This window comes from Podarcis vaucheri (genome assembly GCF_965113315.1).
Source record: "Podarcis vaucheri genome assembly, chromosome: 14".
Classification (NCBI taxonomy): Eukaryota; Metazoa; Chordata; class Lepidosauria; order Squamata; family Lacertidae; genus Podarcis; species Podarcis vaucheri.
The window spans coordinates 9,977,684-10,001,706 of record NC_138752.1 but is presented as its reverse complement, the minus strand read 5'-3'; the positions used below and the strand labels follow the sequence as shown (position 1 = coordinate 10,001,706).

The window sequence follows — 24,023 nt, the reverse complement described above, 5'->3', positions numbered from 1 at the left end:
CTTTTATAATAATCCATATCTTTTATCTCTCTATGTCCGAAATTCACCATTAAACTACATGTGTTATTCCAGTCCTACTAATGGTTTTAACCAATGCTTTTTTCCTTAAAAAAAAAATAATGTTTAGGGGTGCTCTCATTCTCCTACTCATATTGAAATACTGCCCCTCAATGAGCCCAAACTTAGATTCACAAAATGTTCAGGGGTATGTATCCCCCCAGAAAAAAACCTGGTTTTCATTGTTTGCAATGGTTTTTAAGACAAATTATAAATTTCCCCCATTTCTTATTAAAATTTTGGTCTTCCTGATTTCTGATTCTTCCAGCCATTTTTGGCAATTCGGCATAATCCATCAATTTAATCTTCCATTCTTCTCTGGTAGGGACTTTATCTTCTTTCCATCTCTGGGCCAATAATATCCGTGCAGCCGTGGTTGCATACATAAATAGTCTTTTCTGCTCCCTTGGGATTTTGGCACCAAGAATTCCTAAAAGAAAAGCTTCAGGTTTTTTTGGAAAAGTTATTTTAAACATTTTTTTCAACTCATTATAAATCATTTCCCAATATTCTTTTACTACCTCACATGCCCACCACATACGATAAAAGGTGCCTTCTTTCCCCTTACATTTCCAACAAGCATTTGATCCTGTTTTATACATTTTTGCTAAAAAAACTTCCAATGAAGGAGGGTCCACCACCTTCCAAGGGAGTCCATGCCGTGGCTGAACAACTCTTATTGCCTTAAAGTTCTTCCTAACGTTTAGTCAGAATCTCTTTTCTTGTAATTTGAAGCCATTGGTTCAGGTCCTACCCTCTGGAGCAGCAGGAACAAGCTTGCTCCAACTTCCACATGATGGTTGATGAGCAATTTCAAGGCCTCTCCTGCTCTCCTTTCTCGCTTGATCTTCAGACTTGGCTTGAATCTGGCTGTCTTCCACAAAGTAGAACACGTGGTCACCTGACAAGGAACAGATCCCGCATTGAGTTTAGAAGTACAGTGGTACCTCGGGTTAAGAACTTAATTCGTTCCGGAGGTCTGTTCTTAACCTGAAACTGTTCTTAACCTGAGGTACCACTTTAGCTAATGGGGCCTCCTGCTGCCGCCGTGCCACTGCTGCACGATTTCTGTTCTCATCCTGAAGCAAAGTTCTTAACCCGAGGTACTACTTCTGGGTTAGCAGAGTCTGTAACATGAAGCATCTGTAACGTGCAAAATGTGGCCTGGGGTGTAGTTCTGTAACTTAAACAGACTGGAATAGGTACGTGTGACTTTATTTAGTTGCGGAGAAAGAACCTTGCACCTGCCGCTTTGGGGCTCGGCAGGCTTTGCTTGCTGTTGCCAAAGGTGCTTTGCAAGCTCTTTGATCTGCCTGCACACTCTCGCCACAGCCATTTCCTCACCATATTTACCCGCTTTCCCCTGTGGCTTGAATGCCTTTTCATGTTCAAAGCGCTTTCTGCTTGGAATTCAGAGGCCGTCTGAGTTTTGTATGGGGCAAGGCTCTCTGGCTAAGTGTCTGTGTAATGCTTTGGAGGTCAAAGGGCATCAACACCCTGATGTGCTCAACTGCCCATGATGAGCCCCCATTTTAAATACAGTGGTACCTCGGGTTACAGGCGCTTCAGGTTACAGGCGCTTCAGGTTACAGACTCCACTAACCCAGAAATAGTACCTCAGGTTAAGAACTTTGCTTCAGGATGAGAACAGAAATCGCGTGGCGGCAGCAGGAGGCCCCATTAGCTAAAGTGGTACCCACTGGCGTAGCGTGGGTTGTCAGCACCCGGGGCAAGGCAAGTAATTTGCGCCCCCTAACCCGTGGATTTGCTCCCCCTAACCCGTGGATTTGCGCCCCCTAACCCTAACCCCCAGATGTTGCGCCTGGTGCGGCCGGCCCCCTCTGCACCCCCCACGCTACGCCACTGGTGGTACCTAAGGTTAAGAACAGTTTCAGGTTAAGAACGGACCTCCAGAACGAATTGGGAGTTTTAGTCTGAATTATCCCCAACAGGAAGAACTCCGGGTTTTTTTGGAAAGTACTTTTAAACTCCCCCCCAATTCATTACGGATCATTTCCCAAAACTCTTTTACCCATTTACAAGTCCACCACATATGAAAGAATGTTCCCTTTAACACATGACTCACTTCCATAAAGCAGTCTGCTTAACGCGCAAGCCTGGTAGATCACCCACCTGGTCATTAGCATCAAATCTTCCCATACCCTTTTGGAGAGGCAAGACAAATTTGCAGAGAATAAAGCTGTCAGTGCCTACTAGTCATGATGGGTACAATCCAGCTCCAGTAGGAGGTCTCTAAACAACAGTTGCTGGGAAACACGTGTGGGGAGAATTCTGTTATGCTCATATCCTGCTTGTGGACTTCCCAGAAGAGGCAACTGGTTGGCCACTCTGGGAATAGGGCCTGATCCAGCAGTCGGCCTCTATTGAAATCCTTAGTGACCATGCTGCTGGGGATTCATCTGAGTTGGGAGTTCTGCTGCATCTGTACATATTTTGCATATAGCCCGCAAATTCTCAATGGGATTTACGTCCGGGGAATTCCTTGGCCAATCAAGTACCTGTATTTGCTGCTCTGTCACAAATTTCTTCACCGCTTTAGATGTGTGAAAGAGGGCTAGGATCTGCTGCAATATCCCAGTACCACCAGGATACCGTATTTTTCGCTCTATTAGATGCACCGGACGATAAGACGCACCTAGTTTTTAGGGGAGGAAAACAAGAAATAAGAAAGTAACGCAAAACATCCAGAGCTAAGAGGGAGCGCGCCTCCATCTTCGCTTAGGAGGCCTTGTAGGGCTACCCCTGAAGCAAGGAGAGCAAGCGGGATTGGTGCGCACTGATCCCTCTTGCCCTCCTGGCTTCAGCGAAAGCAAGCTCATTGGCTTCCCTCCTGCAAGAGCCGCACGCTCTTTAAAGGGAGCGTGGCTCTTGGGGTCTTTTCTGGGAGGTGGGGGGAAGGGACAGAGCCATGTGCTAAGCCAGAAGCTAGAACAGCCAGGATCCCGCTCGCTGTCCTGGATTCTTCTTTAGCCACGCGCAGCCTCTCCCGGGCAAGGGGAGCAATCATCCCCTGCCTGGGAGAGGCTGCGCGCGGCTAAGGCTCCCCCAAGAGCCGTGCTCCCTTTAAAGAGCGCGTGGAGTGTTTGTGCAGCTTTTGGGGGCTTTTCCCCGAGGAGGGAGAAGGGCAGCCCTTCCTCCTCCTCGGGGAAAAGCCCCCAAGAGCTGCACACATGCTCCATGCAGCTCTTTAAAGGGAGCGCTGACAGAGCCTCCCACCTGCACTCGCTCCATAAGACGCACACACATTTCCCCTTACTTTTTAGGAGGGGGAAAGTGCATCCTATACAGCGAAAAATACGGTACCTCTTTTCCAGCTCTGGAATAACTCTTTTAGTAGAACCTCAATATATTGTGGTGAGTGCATCATTCCTTCTATTGGCTGCAGGCTTCCGACACCATAACAAATGAAATATCCCGAAAACATCTTCTTTTGTGGGTGCTTGACAGACTCATCAATGTGGCAATCATGAAGCTTCTCTCCCTGTGACCTTCAAATGTGCTGACTTTGTTTCAATTGATTTCCACAAGGGTGTAGGGCCACAGATCCCTCATCGTTTCCCTAAAACATTCAGTTACAGAGGTCTGGCTTTGGAGATTATGCATAAAACCAGAGTTGTGTGCTCTCTTGCTTCTTTCAAGGGGTTAACTCCGAGAGGAATGTGCTGAATCGGCCACTGCATTCTACTCATTCCTGACTGTCTCTGCTCTGACCTGCTTTCCCAGGCCCTGCAGCTTGGGAACTTGGCTGCTCTTTCTTGGGGAGGGCAGGCAGTGGAGGGCGGGGGGAGGATTACTGTCTAATCTCAGGAGCGCTAGATGAATGGAAAGCATGTAGAATGGCCTGGCGGGCTTCCGAATGTGACATCTACAGAACGTAATTGAAGGTGCCTCCTAGGGAGGAGCAAACTTCTCCATTTCGGTTCTCTCAGTTTCTCATCTTTCCAGTCTTCAGATCTTCACATTTCCACACCAGTTTGCTGCAATTATTATTATTATTATTATTATTATTATTATTATTATTATTATTATTATTACAGTCGTACCTTGGTTTACAACCATAATCCGTTCTGGAGGTCCGTTTCTAAACCAAAACAGGTTGTAACCTAAGGCGTGCTTTCGCCAATGGGGCCTCCAAAAAAAATTTGTTCGTAATCCAAACAAACAAACAAACAAACAAACAAACAGGTTGTAATCCAAAGAAAGGTTGCAAACTGGGACACTCACTTCCAGGTTTGACATGTTTGCAATCCAAAATGTATGCAAACCAAGACGTATGCAAACCAAGGTAACACTGTATTATTATTATTATTATTATTATTATTATTATTATTATTATTATTATTAATTCAGCGGCATTTCAATGCAAATTCCTCCCAATATGCACATTGTCGGATGCGATTTTGCATTTTGGGATGCTGTTTTCACACAGCATCTCCTCTCCTGCCCCTCCCCCCACTGTTAGTTTAATCAGTGTTTTAAAATTATGAACATTAGTAAAGGTAAAGTTAAAGGGACCCCTGACCATTAGGTCCAGTCGTGACCGACTCTGGGGTTGCGGCGCTCATCTCACTTTATTGGCCGAGGGAACCGGTGTACAGCCTCTGGGTCATGTGGCCAGCATGACTAAGCCACTTCTGGCGAACCAGAGCAGCGCACGGAAGCGCCGTTTACCTTCCTGCTGGGGCGGTACCTATTTATCTACTTGCACTTTGACGTGCTTTCGAACTGCTAGGTTGGCAGAAGCTGGGACCGAGCAACGGGAGCTCACCATGTCACAGGGATTTGAACCGCCAACCTTCTGATCGGCAAGTCCTAGGCTCTGTGGTTTAACCCACAGCGCCACCCGTGTCCCATGAACATGAGTACCACCCTCTTAATTGATTCAGGCCAGATCCACGGTGGGGGTGGGGGGGTCCCTGGGCTGGCCCGGGGAAGAGTTGATCTGATCAGGGATATAGTCAGGGGGTCGTGCATAGCCCTATTAATCAGTGGCAGCACCCTGTTTAAGGACCTTCCTCCCCAAAGAGGCTTGTCTGGCCTTGGCACTCACTTTGCTGTCATCTTTTTTTTAGTGCCAGAAGTAGACCTTTCTGTTCTCCTGGGCATTTTGAGATTTTAAGCTCTGAGCCTGAACTGCAATTTCCAGTGTAATCCTATTAAGGCTTGCTCAAAAGTAAACGTTGCTGTGTTCTGTTGAACTTAACTCCCCTAGTGATCAGGCACAGATTTGCAACCTTAATCAGCTGCTCTTGGGCTGCTGTCCTATGCACACTTACCTGGGAGCAAGTTCCAGTTGAAACCAATGGGGCTTACTCTTGAGTATTTATTCTGTTTTCATTCATTTGCTGCATTCCTTCCCTGCACTTCATTTATTTATATATTTATATATATATTTATTAAAGATTTCTCCGTTCGCAAAAATACGCGCATTGTCTCTTTTTTCAAGTTCTGTTTTTTACAGATCAGTTTCATTCCTTGCGAGACATTAGTCTTGTGTGCAGTACTAGTTTGGGAAGAAAAGAGGGGGGAAGAGTTGGGATAGTGATTGGGATGGGGTGGTTATACTTCTATTATTCTGCTTAATGTATGTGTGAGGTTTTCTGTCAGCGTCACTTGTATCGGTTCTCTTACAGTTCCCTTGTTGTGTTTACATGGCTGTCAATTGGTGGGTCTGTTGGTTGCCATTCTGGCGGAGAATTGAGTCTGAGGTTCTCCAATAGTTGCAAGGCTTCAGGTATGTTGGTGGCCATATACTGTGCTGTGTTGGTGGTTACAATGAGGCGAAAGGAGAAGCTCATTTGTACTTGATTCCTGCTTGTTGAAGACGTCGGATACATGGGCGTAGGTTTTTCCTCTGGTTTAGGATCTCTTGTGATTACCTGCTCTTCATTGCAGTTGTAATCTGAGAGAGGGTTACAGTTAAAACAAATGCATATTCATAGCACAATTATTAAAGAGCACGGCAGATCACTTACAACCAGGCATAGAAAATAAGTAGACATGGATAGAGCTGCCCTGTTCATTTCTGACTTTAATGAATTGGATCCAACAAAGTTCTACTCAGACCTGAAATGAGTGCATCTAAGTTAGCCATGTCCTTTAATTATACTGGTTCTACTCTGACTGTAAGAAGCCTGTCCCCCCCCCAACTGTCCATTTATGTTTATACTGTTTTGTTTGTATTGTTTACCAGGTTGCTAACTGTCCTAAAAACCAGCTGGTATGCAAAAACAAAGCCAGCAAACAAACAAATGTGTTTCCTGATGACTTGCAGATGCCTTTTCAGTTGGCTGAAAAAGCTTAAAATTGATTAATCAGCTATTAAAGGTTAGAACCTTAAAGAAACAAGCGAACAGCAGGTTGAACAATGCCTGCAATTAGACCACCTTCTGTTGATGCAAGAGATGTCACTTTGGAGTAACAGTATACTGAGGTCCTTGCCATCAGCCGGGGTGTTACGATGTGTTACAAATGCATCAGGTTTCCTTCAGACAGTCAATGCTGTTACAAGTCTGGATGAAACCCCAGATCCCCTACCAAACCTGGGACCCTATATCTGTGAGAGCAAAGCTTGCCAAACCCGTAACTTTGTCAAGCGTGGCTGGTTAAAGTTCCATGATTCAGCATGAGCAAAGAATTTGCTCTGGGTTCTAGCTGTGACATAGAACCAGAACCAGAGTTGTGTGTGAGTGAGTTGGAAGGAGGCTGGAAGCTAGAGAGACACATTTGCTCCATTCTGGGCTTTGGGGCTCCCCTGGAAAACCTCATGCAGATGCAAGATCTGTTGGGGTGTTAATGCTGTAAACCCTCTCTCCTATGCTCAGGTTGTATATACAGTCAAACCTCGGTTGTTGAACGTAATCTGTTCTGGAAGCCCGTTCAACTTCCGAAATGTTCAACAATCGAGGTGTGGCTTTGATTGGTTGCAAGAGCTTCCTGTACTCAAGCAGAAGCTGCGTCAGACATTCGACTTCCGAAAAATGTTTGAAAACCGGAGCATTTACCGTATTTTTCGTCCCATAGGGCGCTCCGGCCCATAGGACGCACCTGGTTTTTTTGGGGTGAAATAAAGGAATTTCCCCCCCTTTTATTTTCCCCCCAAAACCAGGTCGGGGAATCCAAACCAGGTCGGGGAACAGCAGGATGGCGGCGCTCCGCCTCCCCGCTGTCCCCTGAGCTTGTGGGCTGCAGATAAAAGCCGGCCAGCCCAGTCCCAGGTTGCAGGAGCAACATTGTTGGTAACCTGTTCCTGCCGGCACCCTGTCCTGCTCTTCTGCCAGAGTTCCTGACCACACCCGATTCCTTGCCTTGGACCCTGCTTCAGCCTTGACGGACAACCTCCATACCACACCCTCGACCTTGGACTGGACACGGACCACGCCGCACGGTAACCCCCCAGGACCAGCACAGTTGGAGTGCTTCTTCTCTGCTTGAAAGAGAGCAAAGCTACAGGAGAAGATAAAGGCCCCATTAATTTACAGGGGCCCACGCTGCCCAGGTCCAACATGATTGCTACTTATGGTGGCTGCTTGTAGTTTTGCTTGCTTACCATGTGTAGTGGTTGGGAGTTACTCGTGCGTAATCCTGCTCCGTTTGAGCATCGGATTGCCTGGTTAAACCCTCCGGACTGCGCAGCCCATCTCAGCGTGGCTGCCCTTAGTCACTCGTAGAATCTGTCTGTGGGTGTTTCTTAAAGCGTTGCCAACATAAGAGTTGTTTGACGCCCAATCGTTTCCGCCTCTCACTGCGCGGGAGTCTCCTGCGCAGGGTGGGCGTGGGCAGCGGGGTGCTTGGGCTCTCCTCGCTAACTTCCAACGAAGAGTCCTGGAGCCCCTGCACCTCCCTGTCCCGTTCCTCTCCTGGATCCCTGGTGTTACACTCATTCTCTTCCCCTTCTTCCTGGCTGAGTCTCCCTCTGGCGCTTGGACCTTCCCCTGCAGAATCAGAGACCCTCTCCTTCTCCCTTGCCTCTGATGGCAGTTCCCTGACACCATGGCATGATTGTTAACATTTGTTGTTTATTGGACCTATTTATATAATTTTGTAACTTTCATATACCATTTCCCCCCGTTTATCTTATTTCTTTGTTCCCTGATCTGGGATAGAAGATAATAAATGAAGAGCGGACGATTGTGTCCCATTCACACATACCACATGCCCCCACTCCAAATGACTGATGACCTTCGCGCAAAACAGACACAGAGATTAAAGACAAAAGTATTTATAAAAGTATTTAAAGTGACAACTCTTTAACTTGTGTTCTCAAAACGAAGCAGTCGAACGGTTGTCCTCTCACGCAGATGCTGGTGGCGGTCAAGCCGTTTCCTCTGGGTGTGCTACCAGCTTGAGAGATGTTTGGATTTTGCAGGGTCTGGGGACAGGGGAAGAGTGAGGCCTCTACCATTCTACCACCCTGGTTGGAATCAAGACCTGTAAAAGGAACAGTGAGGGAGAAAGGTCTAAGGCTACGGACAGCAATTGCACATCAGTTTTGTCCTTGATGTTTGTGGATGCTCATTGTCAGGTGTCAGAGTCAAACCACCATGGTAGGTTGCCAGGAACAGATAACAACAACAACAACAACTTATCTATACCCTACCCATCTGGCTTACCAATGCTTTTTATTCAATATTCACAGAGAGAGGCTTAGAAATGCAGCCTCTTGGAGTGATGACAGTGCTTCAAGTGAGTCTCCACCTCCCCTCTGTCACGGCTAGAAATTGGCCGCTGTTTCTTTAATGCTTAAAATGCTGGGTCAGCATGAGACAGCGGCCTGCACCGGGTTGTATATATATAAAGTGAGAAATGTTAGTTTGTTGTTGGGTTGGTTAGTGAAAGCTGGTAGTGTTGATGTGTACAGTTGGTCAGTCGCTTTTGCAGAAAGACTTTTAAGAATAAAAGCAGAAAGTACTCTGCAAGGACACTCTTCTCGTGGACTCTTTTATGCCGACAAGGGTCCGAGGACCAGGAGAGGCAAAAAAGGGAGGTCAGAACCCCCCCTTTTTTACAAACACTGACACCCTCTCTCACTTCCACTATGCATCATCACTACGGGTGCTGAGATGTGCCTTCTGCCTCTGAGCTCTCTGCTCTCCTACCATAAATGCCTGCTGGGTTCTGGGAGAGGTGGGGGTCTGGAATGCTTTCTAAAGACACTGTGTCCATCAGCTGTCCCCCCTCTGGTGCTGCTTCTTCCTCCTCTCCCATTATTTCCCAGCTTTCCCCTTATCTGCCTCTGAGCTGTGATCTTCCTCAAACCCCTGTTGTAATTATGAACTGTCGTCTTCTTCTCCGGAAGCACGAAATAAATAAAAAATTAAAAAATTGTCTAGTAGCACCTTAGAGACCAACTAAGTTTGTTCTGGGTATAAGCTTTCGTGTGCATGCACACTTCTCCAGATACAGTGAAAAAGAAGTCACCAGACCTTTATATATGGCGGGAGGCTGGGGTGGGGTTTTTCTCAGAAGGGTAGTAGGAGATGGATGATTGACTCAATGGGTATGGTAAACCTGTTGATGTCTGTTAAGGACTGGAAGGGCCAGGCTGAGGAGGTGGTCTCCATCATTTCTCCCCTGCCCAGTCCCTGACACTCATGCACTTTTAAACTATATTCCTATGGTATGGGGATTAAGTGGGGTCTTGCATGAGTGGAACAATGAGTTTTTTTATGTTGTGCAACAGAGGAATCCAACACAAAAGTTGTGCTAGCAGGAACCTGCTGCTATTGTGCCACAAAGCTACTAGCAACCTGCATGCGCACCCCCTTGCGCATTAATGTTCCACATTAAAGCAATGGGATGAAGTAGACCTCTGAGTGACTTTAACTCAGCACTACATTGCTTACAAGCCACTGGCTCTCAGGGGAGTTGATACAGTTGGCAGCAGTTCAGCAGAGGGCGCATGGCTGAAGCGAAAACGGTTGAATACAGTGTTGCGCAGGTGTGTGTGTAAGTCAATGGATGCTCCCATCTGTGCATGCCTTCATCACACCTCTCGATTACAGTCTAAGGCAGCCTTTCTCAACCTGTAGGTCCCCAGACGTTGTTGAACTACAACTCCCATCACCCCTAGCTAGCAAGGCTCAGAGATGATGGGAGTTGTAATCCAACAACATCTGGGGACCTACAAGTTGAGAACCACTGGTCTAAGGCATGGCATGCCTCCCAATGCCACACTGGTTTTAAATTCTTAAAGCAGCTTAGCATCAACAGGAGAAATCAATGTTCCAAATGAGCCCACGAAAGATCCAGTTTTGAATACTCTGCCAGTTTGACATGGTCTGCAGCAGGGTTTAGTGTGGATCCACTCCCATTCATCTTCCTTCCTTAACATTTAGGGAGCCAGAATCGGCACCCCTGCAAATCCAGGATTGTGGCTGCTCAGGGAACTCTGATCCGAGCACCACCATATCCCCAGGTCCAATCCCAATCCACCACGGGCGTCTTCCTGCTTTTCCATTCAAAACCCAAGTTGGAGCAAAACACTCGAAATGCACATTTTATGAGAATTCAAAGCTAGGAATGCATTTTTATGAGGTTTTTTTTAAAAAATAAAAAAGAGCAGCAACACAACTACATAATTTTAGGGGAAAACACTCCCTTCCTCTTCCTTTCCCCTCTCAGTTCCTTTGTCAAAATCAACAAGCATTTCAGTGCAGTTCTGGGAAGGCTCCTGTTTATACTGGCGGTCCAGCAAATGTGGTTAGGAGCATGAAAAGGCTTTAGAAGCATGAAAAAGCTGACTCTGGTCAGCCTCAGGAACCAAAACACGCAGAGAGGCTGGGCTGGGCCGGGCTGAGGAGGCCAAAGGAAAGATGGGAGCTGCAGCTAGTGGTCATGAGTGAAATGATTGGAGGTGGGGACTTCGATTGCCACTAGCTCCTCTTGTTCTGAGCATCTGCAGGGACATACGTAGTGACTTGGGCCCTATTTGAGCAATACAGTGGTACCTCAGGTTACAGACGCTTCAGGTTACAGACTCCACTAACCCAGAAATAGTACCCTGGGTTAAGAACTTTGCTTCAGGATGAGAACAGAAAATGTGGTTTGGTGGCAGCGGGAGGCCCCATTAGCTAAAGTGGTACCTCAGGTTAAGAACCAGTTTCAAGTGAAGAATGGACCTCCTGAACGAATTAAGTTCTTAACCCGAGGTACCACTGAATACATTCTAAACAGTATCATGCCACTTTATGCAGCCATGGCTTACTCCAGAGAATCCTGGGGACCATAGTTTCTCAGTGGTGCTGAGAGACCTCCCCGCTGTTCATCTCACAGAGCTACAATTCTCAGATTGATTTAACTATCGGTCCCTCTTCTCAGGGAAGTCTGTGAGAGCTGTTCTGGTAGTGGAAGAGACCTGCTTTGGGAGGTGCTTAAGAAGAGGCTGGGTGGCCATCTGCCAGGGATGCTGCCATTCAGGGATGAGGATGCTGTGGACCAGTGGTGTAGCGTAGGTGGGGCCACAGGGGCGGTTGCCCTGGGCACAAAATTCTTAGGGGTGCAAAATGTCAAAAGTAAAGTAAAGTAAAACAGTAATAACAAATTAAAAATAGTGTGTCCTCATCTTCACACAAAAAATCTCCCAGTGTTTGCACAGGTAGACTGAGAAGCATATTTGGGCAGCGCCTGGTTGCTATGGCACCTTTTGCATGGGCTTTGAAAAGATGCCGGCTCCCGACCAATCCCCTGTCCTGCTCTCCGCCCTGCTCAGTGCTCATGGGATGCTGTGGTTGTCACTCAGGTAGGTCGCTACACTTCTGCCCCTTCATTGCAGCCTATTGGTGGGCAGTGCCTTGCCCCAGGCACTGACAACCCACGCTACACCACTGCTGTGGACCTCCAGATGATATTGGACTTTTGCACTGAAGCAGGCAGTTGGGCTAGATGACCTACAAGATCCCCTCTAGTTATCTAAGTACTGTGCCCCCCTGTTTTTCAAAGTCAAGCCAAGGACTCTCTACTTTTGAAAATGTTGATATCTCTATGGTAGTTTTTGTTATGTGACTGGTGCCACAGACCCCCTGTGTGGGTTACATGGACCCCTAGTTGGGAACCGCTGCTCTAAAATTCTAGGATTTCTCAGTCAGTTGACACTGGATTCCTAATCTCAGGGTCGTGGGTTCGAGTCATGGGCAAAGGATTCCTGCATTGCAGGGGGTCGGACTAGATTACCGTTGGGGTCCCTTCCAGCTCTATGATTCTCAAAACTCTTACTGGGAGATTTTGCACTTTGTAGTGGCGACGTAGCGCCCGGTGTAGTGAACATTGCATCTCACCACATTGTTGGTGAAGTCCGACTCCATCACAATATATTTGGGGTTCACCTGAACCTGCGGCAACAAAGCAGAAAGAACAAGTCAGACTCCAGGATGAAGAACTGGGTGTATTGCATAGCCATCATTCATCTGCATAGTCAAATCCCTTAGAAATGTTATTTTATCTGGCAACTTCTGTAAACAGGAAGACCTTCTGATTTTCTTTTTTTCTGTCTCTGCCTCTTACATAGCTCTGCTTTATACCCAATTTATAATGTAATAACCGTATCCATTTTAATTGCTCCTGGTTTTTTTCCTTTTAGTTTTATTATCAAAAGCTCCTCATGCCTCTCTTATATTATTTTGTTCTTGGTTTTCTTTTCTTTGTGTGTATTGTCTGTTTTCGTTGCTCAATAAAATTCTAAAAAAGAAACTTAAAAATGTTCAAATTTCCTCCCAATCTGTGAAATTTTCTCTCCTTTAGAATGGAAACTGATAGATGGCAAATTTGGAGAGAAGTGTTTTGGCTATGAAACATCCAAAATGCCAGCCAAAAAGCAGAATCTCTTCTACGAATATTACTTGGCACAGCAGAACACAGAAATTGCTTTTCATTTTATGACCAGCTCAATTTTGTCCTGACAGATTTAGAAAGACAATGAAGAGGACGACTTACCTTTAGGATATAATTCCCAGGCTGAACATCTGTGATATCAATCCACTGGCAGTCGATGTCAGCATTGTAAGTGTCATAACAACCAGGGCTCAGACCCTAACACAGAAAACATAACTTTAATTTGGCGCCAAACACAAAGCCAGAGTGGTGCATGCTCTGGTTATCTCCTGATTGGACTACTGCCATGCGTTCTATGTGGGGCTACCTTTGAAGGAGACTCGGAAACTGCAACTAATCCAGAATATGGCAGCTAGACTGGTGGCTGGGAGTGGCCGCCGAGACCACATAACATCAGTCCTGAAGGATCTTCACTGGCTCCCAGTACATTTCCGAGCACAATTCAAAGTGTTGGTGCTGACCTTTAAAGCCCTAAACGGCCTCGGCCCAGTATACATGAAAGAGCATCTCCACCCCCATCGTTCTACCCGGACACTGAGGTCCAGCACCGAGGGCCTTCTGGTGGTTCCCTCACTGCGAGAAGCAAAGCTACAGGGAACCAAGCAGAGGGCCTTCTTGGTGGTGGTGCCCGCCATGTGGAACGCCCTCCTGTCAGATGTCAAGGAAATAAACAACTATCTGACTTTTAGAAAGCATTTGAAGTCAGCTCTGATTAGGGAAGTTTTTTATGTTCGATACTTTATTGCTTTATTATTATTATTATTAAGCTCAAACAGGGATGGGGTCCACTTAGGACCTCCCCAGGTTGATCCCTGCTGAAAGCAAGACTGGCATCCATCAATCAACTGATTGGCAATGATTGCCAGTCCTGTTTCCTTAGCCTGTGGGGTTTAACTTTGAACTGCGCACACAAAGGAAGTGTTTTGCTCGACGTGTCTTTTGCCTGTGTGGTTTGGAAAACCAGTTTGCAAAGGCAAACGCTCTACCTGATGCCATGGTAAAGTCAGGCAACTGACACATGGATGGCATCACTCTTCCATCCCGGTGGATGGGAATATCAGGAATCAACCTCCTGGCAGGATCTTGTTCCCCATTGCTGGTCTTCAGTGGCTGGCCAGGTTTTTATTCAGGATTTCCCCCTCAGACCTACCTGAGCAACTGCCAGGAGCTGAACCTGGGACTTTCCAACATGTCTGTTTTAGTCTTAAGCATGAGGCCTTGGCATCGCTACTTGCATGCCCGTGACCAACAATTCAGTAATATGCAAGGCAACACAATTACCAAATACAACAATACAATATCAATATACACTGCTCCATAGCAATTGTTGTTCTACTTTTCCATTCACCATATAGATGGGTTTATGAAGCACTTCTGTGTCCTTATGCTGTGCTGAAGAAGAATTCCACGAAACAGTGGGTATATCCGGAATCACTGTTCACAACGTCTGTTTGCAAACTACTTCGGCAGTGTTGGACGCCATAAACAAAGCTATACAGCCTGTTTTCACCAGATAAGAATCTGATACATTGCTTCTTTCAGAGACTTGCGTAGTCTTCAAAGACTTTCAGAGACTTATAAGACTTATGTCTATTTGGTTTTATGTTTTCAAGAGAATCCATTAAGAGTGCATATTTTGTGACTTTCAGAGATTCATAAGTTTTCTGTTTATGTGATTTCATATATTTCATATTATATAAAGAGTGTGTATTGATATGGTATATTGTATTTGGCCATCGTGTTGCATTGGATATTACTGACTATGGTTTGCAACACAGGGGTTAAGTTGTTTCGTGACCAACAGCTGGCAGAGGACCTGTCCTGAGGCAGAGGACTTCCCTCTCCCAGTCCTCACCTGGGTGTGCGATGTGCAGGCATAGCGCTTTAAGTTCCCGAAGTCACAGGTGGTGTCTTCCAGGCAAAAGCTTGCTTTGTGGCCTTCTGCCACTTTCTTGCCTGTGGCCGCATCTAGCAGGTCATAGTGGCTGAATTCATCCATGCTGTGGTAATGCCTGAGGATGGTAGCAGGAGGATACACACACAGATCTACACAGTGCCAGATTTACGTATAAACTAAACAAGCTATAGCTTAGGGCCCCACTCTCTTGGGGCCCCCAAAAAAATTTAAAGGGAAAAAACACACTGGATGTACATTTCCAAAATATAAGATAAATGAGGAACGGCTAAGGGAGCTGGGCATGTTTAGCCTGGAGAAGAGGAGGTTAAGGGGTGATATGATAGCCATGTTCAAATATATAAAAGGATGTCATATAGAGGAGGGAGAAAGGTTGTTTTCTGCTGCTCCAGAGAAGCGGACACGGAGCAATGGATCCAAACTACAAGAAAGAAGATTCCACCTAAACATTAGGAAGAACTTCCTGACAGTAAGAGCTGTTCGACAGTGGAATTTGCCAGGGAGTGTGGTGGAGTCTCCTTTTTTGGAGGTCTTTAAGCAGAGGCTTGACAACCATATGTCAGGAGTGCTCTGATGGTGTTTCCTGCTTGGCAGGGGGTTGGACTCGATGGCCCTTGTGGTCTCTTCCAACTCTATGATTCTATGATTCTAAAACCTACTTATAGCAGCAGTGTTTTGTGTTGTGTATGATGTAAATAATGGGTCCTGCCTGCTAGCCTGCTCCCGAAAATATCACTGGTTTGTCAACAATTTGTTGACAAAGGACAGCTGGACATATAAAGGGCCCCATTACCTTCAGTAGCTTACGGCCTCAACAAACCTAAATCCAGCCCTGGATCTGCAGCAGGAGTTCATGGGTGTGCCCAGCACAGACATAACCTGTTGGTTTTTTTGCAAATAGGGATGTACTTTGGGCATCCAGATTCTAAAAATGGTGTCAAAAACCTTTGGCTAACAATTGCTGCTGAACTATAACTTCCACCAGCCTCAGAAAGTGTAGGATGGTGGGAGTCACAGCTCAGTGACAACCGGAGGGCGAAAGTTTCCCCATACCTGCTCTAATGCTAGGGATCATTATATGAGCCACCTCTTCGTGTCACTCTTCTACATTACCGAAGCCCTAAGAACAGGCCTGGCGTAAGTACCTGCCACTCTTGAATAGGGATGTCAAAGAATCCCAGTGAAAATGGGAAAGGAAGTGGAAATTGCTCCAGTTCACAAGTTTGCCACTGGTCTGGAACAGAAATCACCTAAGGGAATGCGATCTGTATTCATTTACGTTGTGTTGCTTTTAAGTCCACAAACAATACAGGCTTCTTTTATTTCCGTCTTTTGTTGTTCCCTTTACACAGAAATGAATGCATTTTACGTAAATAGTCATGTAAGTTATTTAACTTGGGTACCTTATGTTAAATAGTGGACAGGGAGATGGATAACAGTTTTTGGCAGAAGCCGAACTGCAGCGAAATGGAAACAGCGTTGATTGTGACGAATGTAGGTAGGGGCGAAATTTGCTGTTTTGTTACATCCCTATTATTGGGCAGCTGTGCTGAGCTGTCATGTCTGCAGGCTGTCTTGGGTGGTCGCTAATAAATCACCAAAGGGGAAAGACCTACATGCTATTTTTTATGTATTCATGCAAATTTGGGAACAATGGCTGTAATTTTAATAGAATTGCAATATATTTCTCCCCATAGTGGGAGAAATCCTTTAACTGGACTTGGACCAGACAGCATTTCAAACAGAGGACACTTTCAAACAGAGGACTTTCCTCTGACAGGACTTCAAATTATTATTATTATTATTATTATTATTATTACTATTACTATTATTATTACTATTATTATTACTACTACTATTATTATTATTATTATTATTATTATTATTATTATTATTATACTCATTTATATAGTGCCATCAATGTACATAGTTTTTCCCCAAATTTAAAAATGAACGAATAAGTAATAAAAATATTCTACCCCAAAGGGCACACAATCTAAAACAACAAATAATTGATGCAGTGAAAATCAAAAGTTTAAAATGTACAATTCACAAGCCGTTACATCAGGGGTAATAAAATTAGCGATTCAGACCCACGGCCTCAGGGAAAAAAAAAAGTTTTCAAGAGAGTTTTAAACACCAGGAATAACTTTCTGACAGTAAGAACTATTAGACAGTGGAACGGACTCCCTTGGGAGGTTGTGGACTTTCCTTCCTTGGAGATTTTTAAGCAGAGATTGGGTGGCCGTCTGTCATGGATGCTTTAGCAGTGATTCCTGCGTTGGAGGGGGTTGGACTAGATGACCCTCGGGTCCCTTCCAACTCTAGGATTCTATGATTCGATACAAGGATTTCAAGCATGTGGAGCAGCAAGACAAACAGGATGAGGACACGAGGACACCGAGAGGATTGTGCTCTGGAAAGCAGGACACACGCCCCTCTGAGGACTGCCTTCTAAAATTTCCCCCTCCAGGGCACTGTGGGGAATTTAAAATTGCTGCCTGCAGCTTTTCCCACCAGCCAGATAAGCCTGTGATTTGTAGTCAACCAATGTAGTCCATCAGAAGGTACCGTATTTTCCCCTCTATTGGACGCAGTTTTTCCCCTCCAAAAATTGAGGGGAAATGTGTGTGCGTCCTATGGAGCAAATGCAGGCTTGTGCCATAGCTGCACGCAACCCCTCCGGCAGGGAAAGGCTGCACGGGGCTATGGCTTCTTTACTCCATGCAGCCTCTCCCAGCAGGGAGAGATTGCGCGGGGCTAAAGAGGAAGCCAAAGCAGCCAGCGGGATCCATCCCGCTGGCTGTCTTGGCTTGTGCCATAGCCACGCACAACCCCTCCGGCAGGGAGAGGTTGTGCGTAGCCTGTACGCTGCTCTTTGGGGCTGGGGGGGGATATTTTTTTTATTGATTTCCCTGTCTAAAAACTAGGTGCGCCCTATGGTCCGGTGCGCCCTATGGAGTGAAAAATACAGTATTTTGTCAAGCTGCTCCTCAAAAAATCTGCAGATGACTTGGGCTCAGAAGTTGCTTATTGAGTAAAAAAATGCAAATGTTATTATTAATAATATATTAATAAAATTAGCAAGGAAGGGACCTGGGTCTTAGGGTGGTGGTTTTAGAGTGTCAGACTAGGATCTGGAAGTTTGGGGTTCAAATTCCCACTGGGCTCACTCTGGTGACATTGGGCCTTCCTCAAAGGGTCATTGTGAAGATAAAATAGGAAGTGGGGGTGGGAAGAGATTCATCCGTGCTACCTTGAGCTCCTTGGAGAACCGGTGAGATAAAAGTATAATGAATAAATGAAAAACTCTTATTAAATCCCACGAACAATGGGATTATACAGGGAACCCTGTTTATCGCCCAGCCCTTTCCCAGCCCCATTCAGAGAGCCCCATGACTAGCACCCCCTGCTTACTGGTGGCAGCTGTGCCACTCCCAGGTGTGGCGTGCCCGGTTGGGCAGGAAGTCTGCTGTGCCCTGGTTCTTCACCCTTTGCGGGAAACGCAGGAGAACTCGGACGTCGTAGTCTGTTGCTTCAGGGGTGTAGGCGGTGCTGGAGGGACATTAAAGCAGGTGGCAGGACAAGGTAAGAGGATTTCTGGGAAAGAATCAGTCCCGGGTGCAAATGCAGAAGGACTGCCAGCTTTCGAAGTGCACCCAGTGCCTCTAAGCTGCAGTTTGAGCAGGGGATTGCGTTTACTTCTGTAGCAGGAAACCCCCCCCCAATCATTCAGTTTGTACAAACTTCACACACACTCACACACTACATACGCTACGCTTTCTCTATAAATTCATAGAAAATCAACCATACATCGGATTTGCACTGTTCCACTTTTATTTTACTCCATGAAGGAAGGACCACAAAATGGGGAAGGTTTGATACAGGGCAGCCATAATCCCTTCAGCATACCAGCACATCCACAGGAGCCCTGCCCAGTTGCTATGCCAACCCTGATGGTCCTAGACAGAAGACCATCAAGATCACAAAGAACTTGCATATGGGAGTGGATTCAGCAGGGACTGGAACAAAGGACAATAATCAGCTCTTCCCTCTGGGAGCAGGAAACTGCAAACTCCCCTCTGTCACCTGGAAAGTACTCATGGGGAGGGGGAAAGGGGAAACCAGCCAGGTGACAGGACACTCAGGTTACCACCACAACTCCTCCCTCAACCCCTCCTTTCTGTGATGTATGCATGATGTTTCTGGGGGTGGGCTTGACCTAGAGGATGGGAATTTCAAAAGTCTTTATAAGACCTTGCACACCATTTTTTCTGTGTCCTTCCTCTCTCCTGCAAGTGAGGGGAGCACCCTGTTGCAACAGTTCAATAAAGGCCAAGCCTACAGGCTGCTGTTTTGCTCCAAGTTATCCTGGTTGGTGCCTTTGTTTTTGTCCAAGGGAGCCCTCGGATTTTTCCATTAACACTTCCATGCCGTAAAATAGCACCCCCAGCTTTGGGGGGTGATCATTGGATTTTAAAAAATGCTTTTGTACTTATGCAAAAATCCGGATTCCCCCCTTCTTTGTTCTTCAGTGGGCCCCACTGCTGTGGGCACTCGCCACATGGGTTTGCTGTTAGAAGGACTGATGTATGTACTTCACACCTATTAGCATGGCTTGCTTAGTGCTGTGCAACCTAGACTGTGATCCCAGGCATATTTACTTGGGAGTGAGTCACTTTGGCCTCAGTGATGCTTTCTCCCATGTAAGCGCTTGGAATCTTCAATGACTCGAGTTAAAATAATTTGAAATTGGTGTTAATATTGATATCATTTCCTTTTGCATTATAACTTGTATATTGAATGAAGAGAGAGGTTGATTCTCCCACTGTTAAGAATTGGGAAGATCTGTGGTTTTGGTATTGTTTTACCTAAGGGATGTTTCTTCCATATCATTAAGAGATGTTGGAAGAAGAAGATTAGGTGCAGATTAGGAGATATATTTTGTTGTCTTCTTTTAAAAAATGCATATTTATTGTCATTAAGTTTTTAATTGTTATATCTAGTTGTATGGTTTTAAATGTGCGTTTAATTTTATTGGTCGATGACCATAAGGAATAATTGATTCATATAATATTACCTTTTTGGAAAGGAAAGGGTGATAGAGAGGGAATTGAGGAAATGGGGGAAAAACAGCATGAAGATGTTTCGAAATTTCTCTGTAACCACAAATGCTGGAGACATGCTGTTGAATAAATTGAACATCCAGATCCAAGGCTGGCTTAGGAACAAAGACAGCTGTTTTATACTAAGTCAGACCCTTCGTCTATCTAGCTCAGTATTTTATACACAGATGGGCAGTGGGTCTCCCGGGTTTCAGGCTGGGTTCCCTTCAAGACCTACCTGGAGATACCAGGGATTGTATCAGGGGTTCTTCTGCAAGCAAGGGAGATGTTCTACCACTGAGCTTGGCCCCTTCGCCAAGGTCATTCAAGCTCAGTGCCATCTTCTGCAGCCGTGGAACAAACTCCCCATACTTATGCACACAGCACATACCTAATTGGCAGGCTGTACCTGTGCATGAAGGCATCTTCTATCAAAATGCTCTTCTGTTTCTTTTCAGTGATCCTCTGGATGGTTAGTCGCCTTGGACTGGTGATCGAAAACACCCAGAGAAGCATTAAAGTCTAATTGCTGGTTTGCTAGTCTGTGGTCCGCAAGTCATGATATTGCTGTCGTGAAACATTACTTCATCAATATAGTATTTCCCCAAACATCTAACAGATGAAACAAGGGCTGGTGTCAAGAGAAGAGATCCATTATTTCCTAGCGAGTTGGTTGCTATCTGTAATATACTCTGTTTAATGAGGAGTTGAGTAAGAAATAGTCTGATGAAAGAACCATGTACAACACATCTTCTCTCCTTAAGCTACTTTCTCCTTCTGCCTCATGCTTGGATCCACATCCTAAACTAGATAGTGAAAATGTCCTTAAATGTATCATCACATTTATCCTAACACTACCTTAGAGCCTAGAGGCAGGTAGGTTTTAAGACATGTCTGCATTTAGGGTTTATCCACACTTACATTTTGCCCCACACTTTCCAGGGACAGTTCCGTGCTTTCCTAGTCCATGTCTGAGCACTTTGAGTCCCTCCCCCCCTGCACTGCTTTCCCCAGGAAAACCCACTCTTTATCCCTGAATCAGAGCAAACAGTGATTTGGGTTTTCTACGTATTGCCATTTGCTCCGGTTTAGCTGTAAAGAGTGGGTTTTTGCAGAGAAAGCGGTGGGGCAAAATAAAGGGGGAAAAGAAGAAGAAGAAAAAAAGAAGTTCTCCAACACAGATCTGGAAACCCAGACCTGTGCCCAGAAATGGAGAGCAAAGTTAAGTGTGGATGTAAGGAACTGACATTTCCAAGTAGGGTTGGGAGATAGCCCTGCCTGAAATCATGGAGAGCTACTGCCAGATAGCCTAGGCTATATTGAGCCAGAGGGATGTCTGACTCGGTATGAGATGGTTTCCTGTGTTCCTACATTAGTGGTGAAAAAGGGGGCCCATTCAGGAAGCCCCCCCCAAATGAGCTCAAAGAGGCATAGCAAGGATGTTCCCAGCGGCAACCTAAAATGGCAGATCTGATTATGAACAATGAGACAGATGAACCACACAGCAGAAAGTTGTTTCAGGGGTGGGGGGTTGCGGAATAAAGGCAGCCACGACAGGACTGTTCTGAAGGAAGGGACATTACCTTGCAAGACATTTCTCTTCAGCAGCGCAACGCAGGGAGTAGAGATGAGCCCTTTGGACGTAAGTGGAAGCTTGGACATAGTTTGGGTCGGGAACAAGGTCAGGGAGGCCTGTTGAGAGAGGCAGGAGTTAGTTAGCTGTGGTGATGTAAGTGCAAGAGCAGGGATTGGCAAGGTTTACTTCGCCTGGGCCAGTTCACTCCAGAGGAGATCCCTCCATGGGCCAGATCGTGCGTGTGCATGAGCGCACGTGCACACGATTTCCGGCATCTGCGTCTGCACAGTCGCGAATTCTGGCACCGCGGAAGTGAGTCCCCGCACCACGCTGTGCCAGTTTAGTGCAGCGTTCAGGGACTTGCCAAGCGGGCGGCTTGGTTCAGGGGACAGCTTGTGGGCCGGTTAAATGACCCCCGTGGGCAGCTTGTGGCCCATGGGCCTTAGGTTGCCTATCCCTGTGCAAGAGCAACCAGCCAAAGATGGACTTATAAAAAATTTCAAAGCAGAAGACAGCTTTCATTTTTAGCTAAAGAGCCTGCCTGTCTAAGCCTGACCCTGTTTTAGTTTATTTTGTGTGTGTTGGCAAATAAAAAACGTACCTTGTCCAAGACCACTTGGCTGTTCTTCTGGAGTTGATTAAATCAAGTGTTTTCATTTCGCTAGGCTGGCCTCATCCAGAGCATCTGTGGTGATTTTGCCCCCTGTAAGCTCAGGGGGGCCACGGGTCCTACTGTCACCGTTCTCTCTAAGGTTAGAGGATTATCAGATGACAGGCCCCTTTTTGAAGGAGTCCTCTGTCCCAAGGACTCTCTCTGCCCATGTGTGGCTTGAAGAGAAGGAACACAAGAAGGGCAAGTGGGGACCTCAAAGGCCTTATCACCCGCATAGTGGGTTGAGCAAGCCACCTAGTCCACCTGGACAAAGCCTTCTTCCTGGTAAGGTGAGATCTACTATATTTCTGTTTAAACTTCGACAAAAACACATGGATGGTGTTGACCCGTGTTTGGTGTAATGCGTGAACAAGCCTCAAGCGAACAGGCAATGACATCAAGTTAAGAGCAGCAGCCCAACCAGCAGGCTCCAAGGGTTGGCAGGACGCCCTGCAAGATTGTGGACATTGGATTGTGGCCTCTCACTGATGCCAACCCTGAGCATGACCCTCAAAACATGGGAATTTGGGAAGGTAGGGATGGGGAGATGACTACCATTCACTGACTGAAGCAATAAAAGCTCGTGAGAAATTTCCCCTTCCTTCCCTGAATATTGTTGTTATTACCCCTGAAAATCCCCCCAACCAATGTCTCAGTCTGCAAAGGGGGCCACCACATTGAGGGGGCCATTTTGGCCCAGCCCTATATTCATAGGAGATTTACTGATATTGGGTGCTTCCAGACCATGACTATTTTCAACCAAATGAATCCAGGCCATGCAACTGAAGCTGATTGGATGCTCTTGGGGGGGAAAAACATTTCTCTCTCCCACTCCCTCAAAAGCACTGGGCTTTTTGCTGTAAGGAAAGTGATGGGGAAAATCTGCTGGAATGTGTGGGATAACACTTGCTTTGAGATGTCATCTGACTGCCCCGCAAACAAATCGAAGTGAATGTTCGTTAAATAGACAACATCATTTAACCTTAGGTTGAATGCTCGATGAGCATGTCACCTGGAAATGCCTTCAGAGGTGCACAATGGAGAGTCCTGCGGTTTTTGCCATCAGTGTGAAGACATCCCAGTGGTGACTCTAGGCTATGTTCATACCAGTGGTTTGCAAGGTTTTCCTTTGCAGTGTTTCAAGTCTCATTCTGTTGCCCATTACCTGATGTGTTTCCCCATTCCCTGAAGCCGTCATACGAGCATTCGCAACGGCTGCCTGAAATTACACACCTCAACTTAACGGCAGCTTCTGCTTTCAAATCAGATGGAAGCTGGTTCGTAGGAAAGTGCATCAAACAGGAGTATTTCTCAAAAACCTATCGGATACCTATGGATTGTGGCTAACGCCACCTGCCCCTAGCAGTGGGAGCATGCTGGAGTCAGGGTAAGCAGCAATGTGCACATGACCTTAAACTCTGGTCGTAATGATCTTGTCTCCAACACCTACCTCTTAAGATGACCATGTGTGGGCCGAGCTAGGTCTGTTGTGGTTGTCCCCCACCCCTCAGCAGCTCATTGTGCTGGGGGTGGAGTTCCCAGTCTTTTGCCCCAAAATCTTCTCTTGATGCACTCTTGCTGTGTAAAATGTGAAACCCACTAATGGGCCATGGGGGTTCTGCTTAAAAATGAATGCTGACTGTTCAAGGGGAAAGCCTGCTCTCCTCTGATCCAGATTTTAATGGGAGCACCATTGGCCCCTGATTTCACTTTTTTAATTTTTACTGAGAGTGAAAAAGAACAATGCTTTCTTGTTTCATGGGCTGTTCTCCCCGGAGGAATCACATCACCACATTGGCTCTCGTTTCCTGCCTCTATGCTTAGTCATTTCTGCTGATGTAATCCCCAAGGGATTCTCACATTAAGAGA

General features: G+C 46.1%; 1 protein-coding gene and 1 long non-coding RNA gene across 3 annotated transcripts in view; both read right to left on the bottom strand.

Moving 5' to 3' along the window:
* Positions 1 to 24,023, bottom strand: part of LOC309518541 — a 300,968-nt gene that overhangs the window by 201,696 nt on the left and 75,249 nt on the right. The window lies entirely within an intron of this gene.
* The window catches only part of LOXL1 (lysyl oxidase like 1), a 31,527-nt gene continuing 15,787 nt past the window's right edge, over positions 8,284 to 24,023 (bottom strand). Inside the window, exons 2-7 of one of the 2 annotated variants that reach the window (XM_082198528.1) lie at positions 21,510 to 21,618; positions 18,239 to 18,376; positions 14,762 to 14,918; positions 13,009 to 13,104; positions 12,250 to 12,407; positions 8,284 to 8,508 (exon numbers count right to left, since the gene is read on the bottom strand). In XM_082198528.1, the coding sequence (XP_082054654.1) occupies positions 12,288 to 12,407; positions 13,009 to 13,104; positions 14,762 to 14,918; positions 18,239 to 18,376; positions 21,510 to 21,618 (620 nt within the window). In that variant the 3' untranslated portion in view covers positions 8,284 to 8,508; positions 12,250 to 12,287. The remainder of the gene's footprint in view (positions 8,509 to 12,249; positions 12,408 to 13,008; positions 13,105 to 14,761; positions 14,919 to 18,238; positions 18,377 to 21,509; positions 21,619 to 24,023) is intronic. The other variant, XM_082198527.1, reaches the window with a different exon arrangement.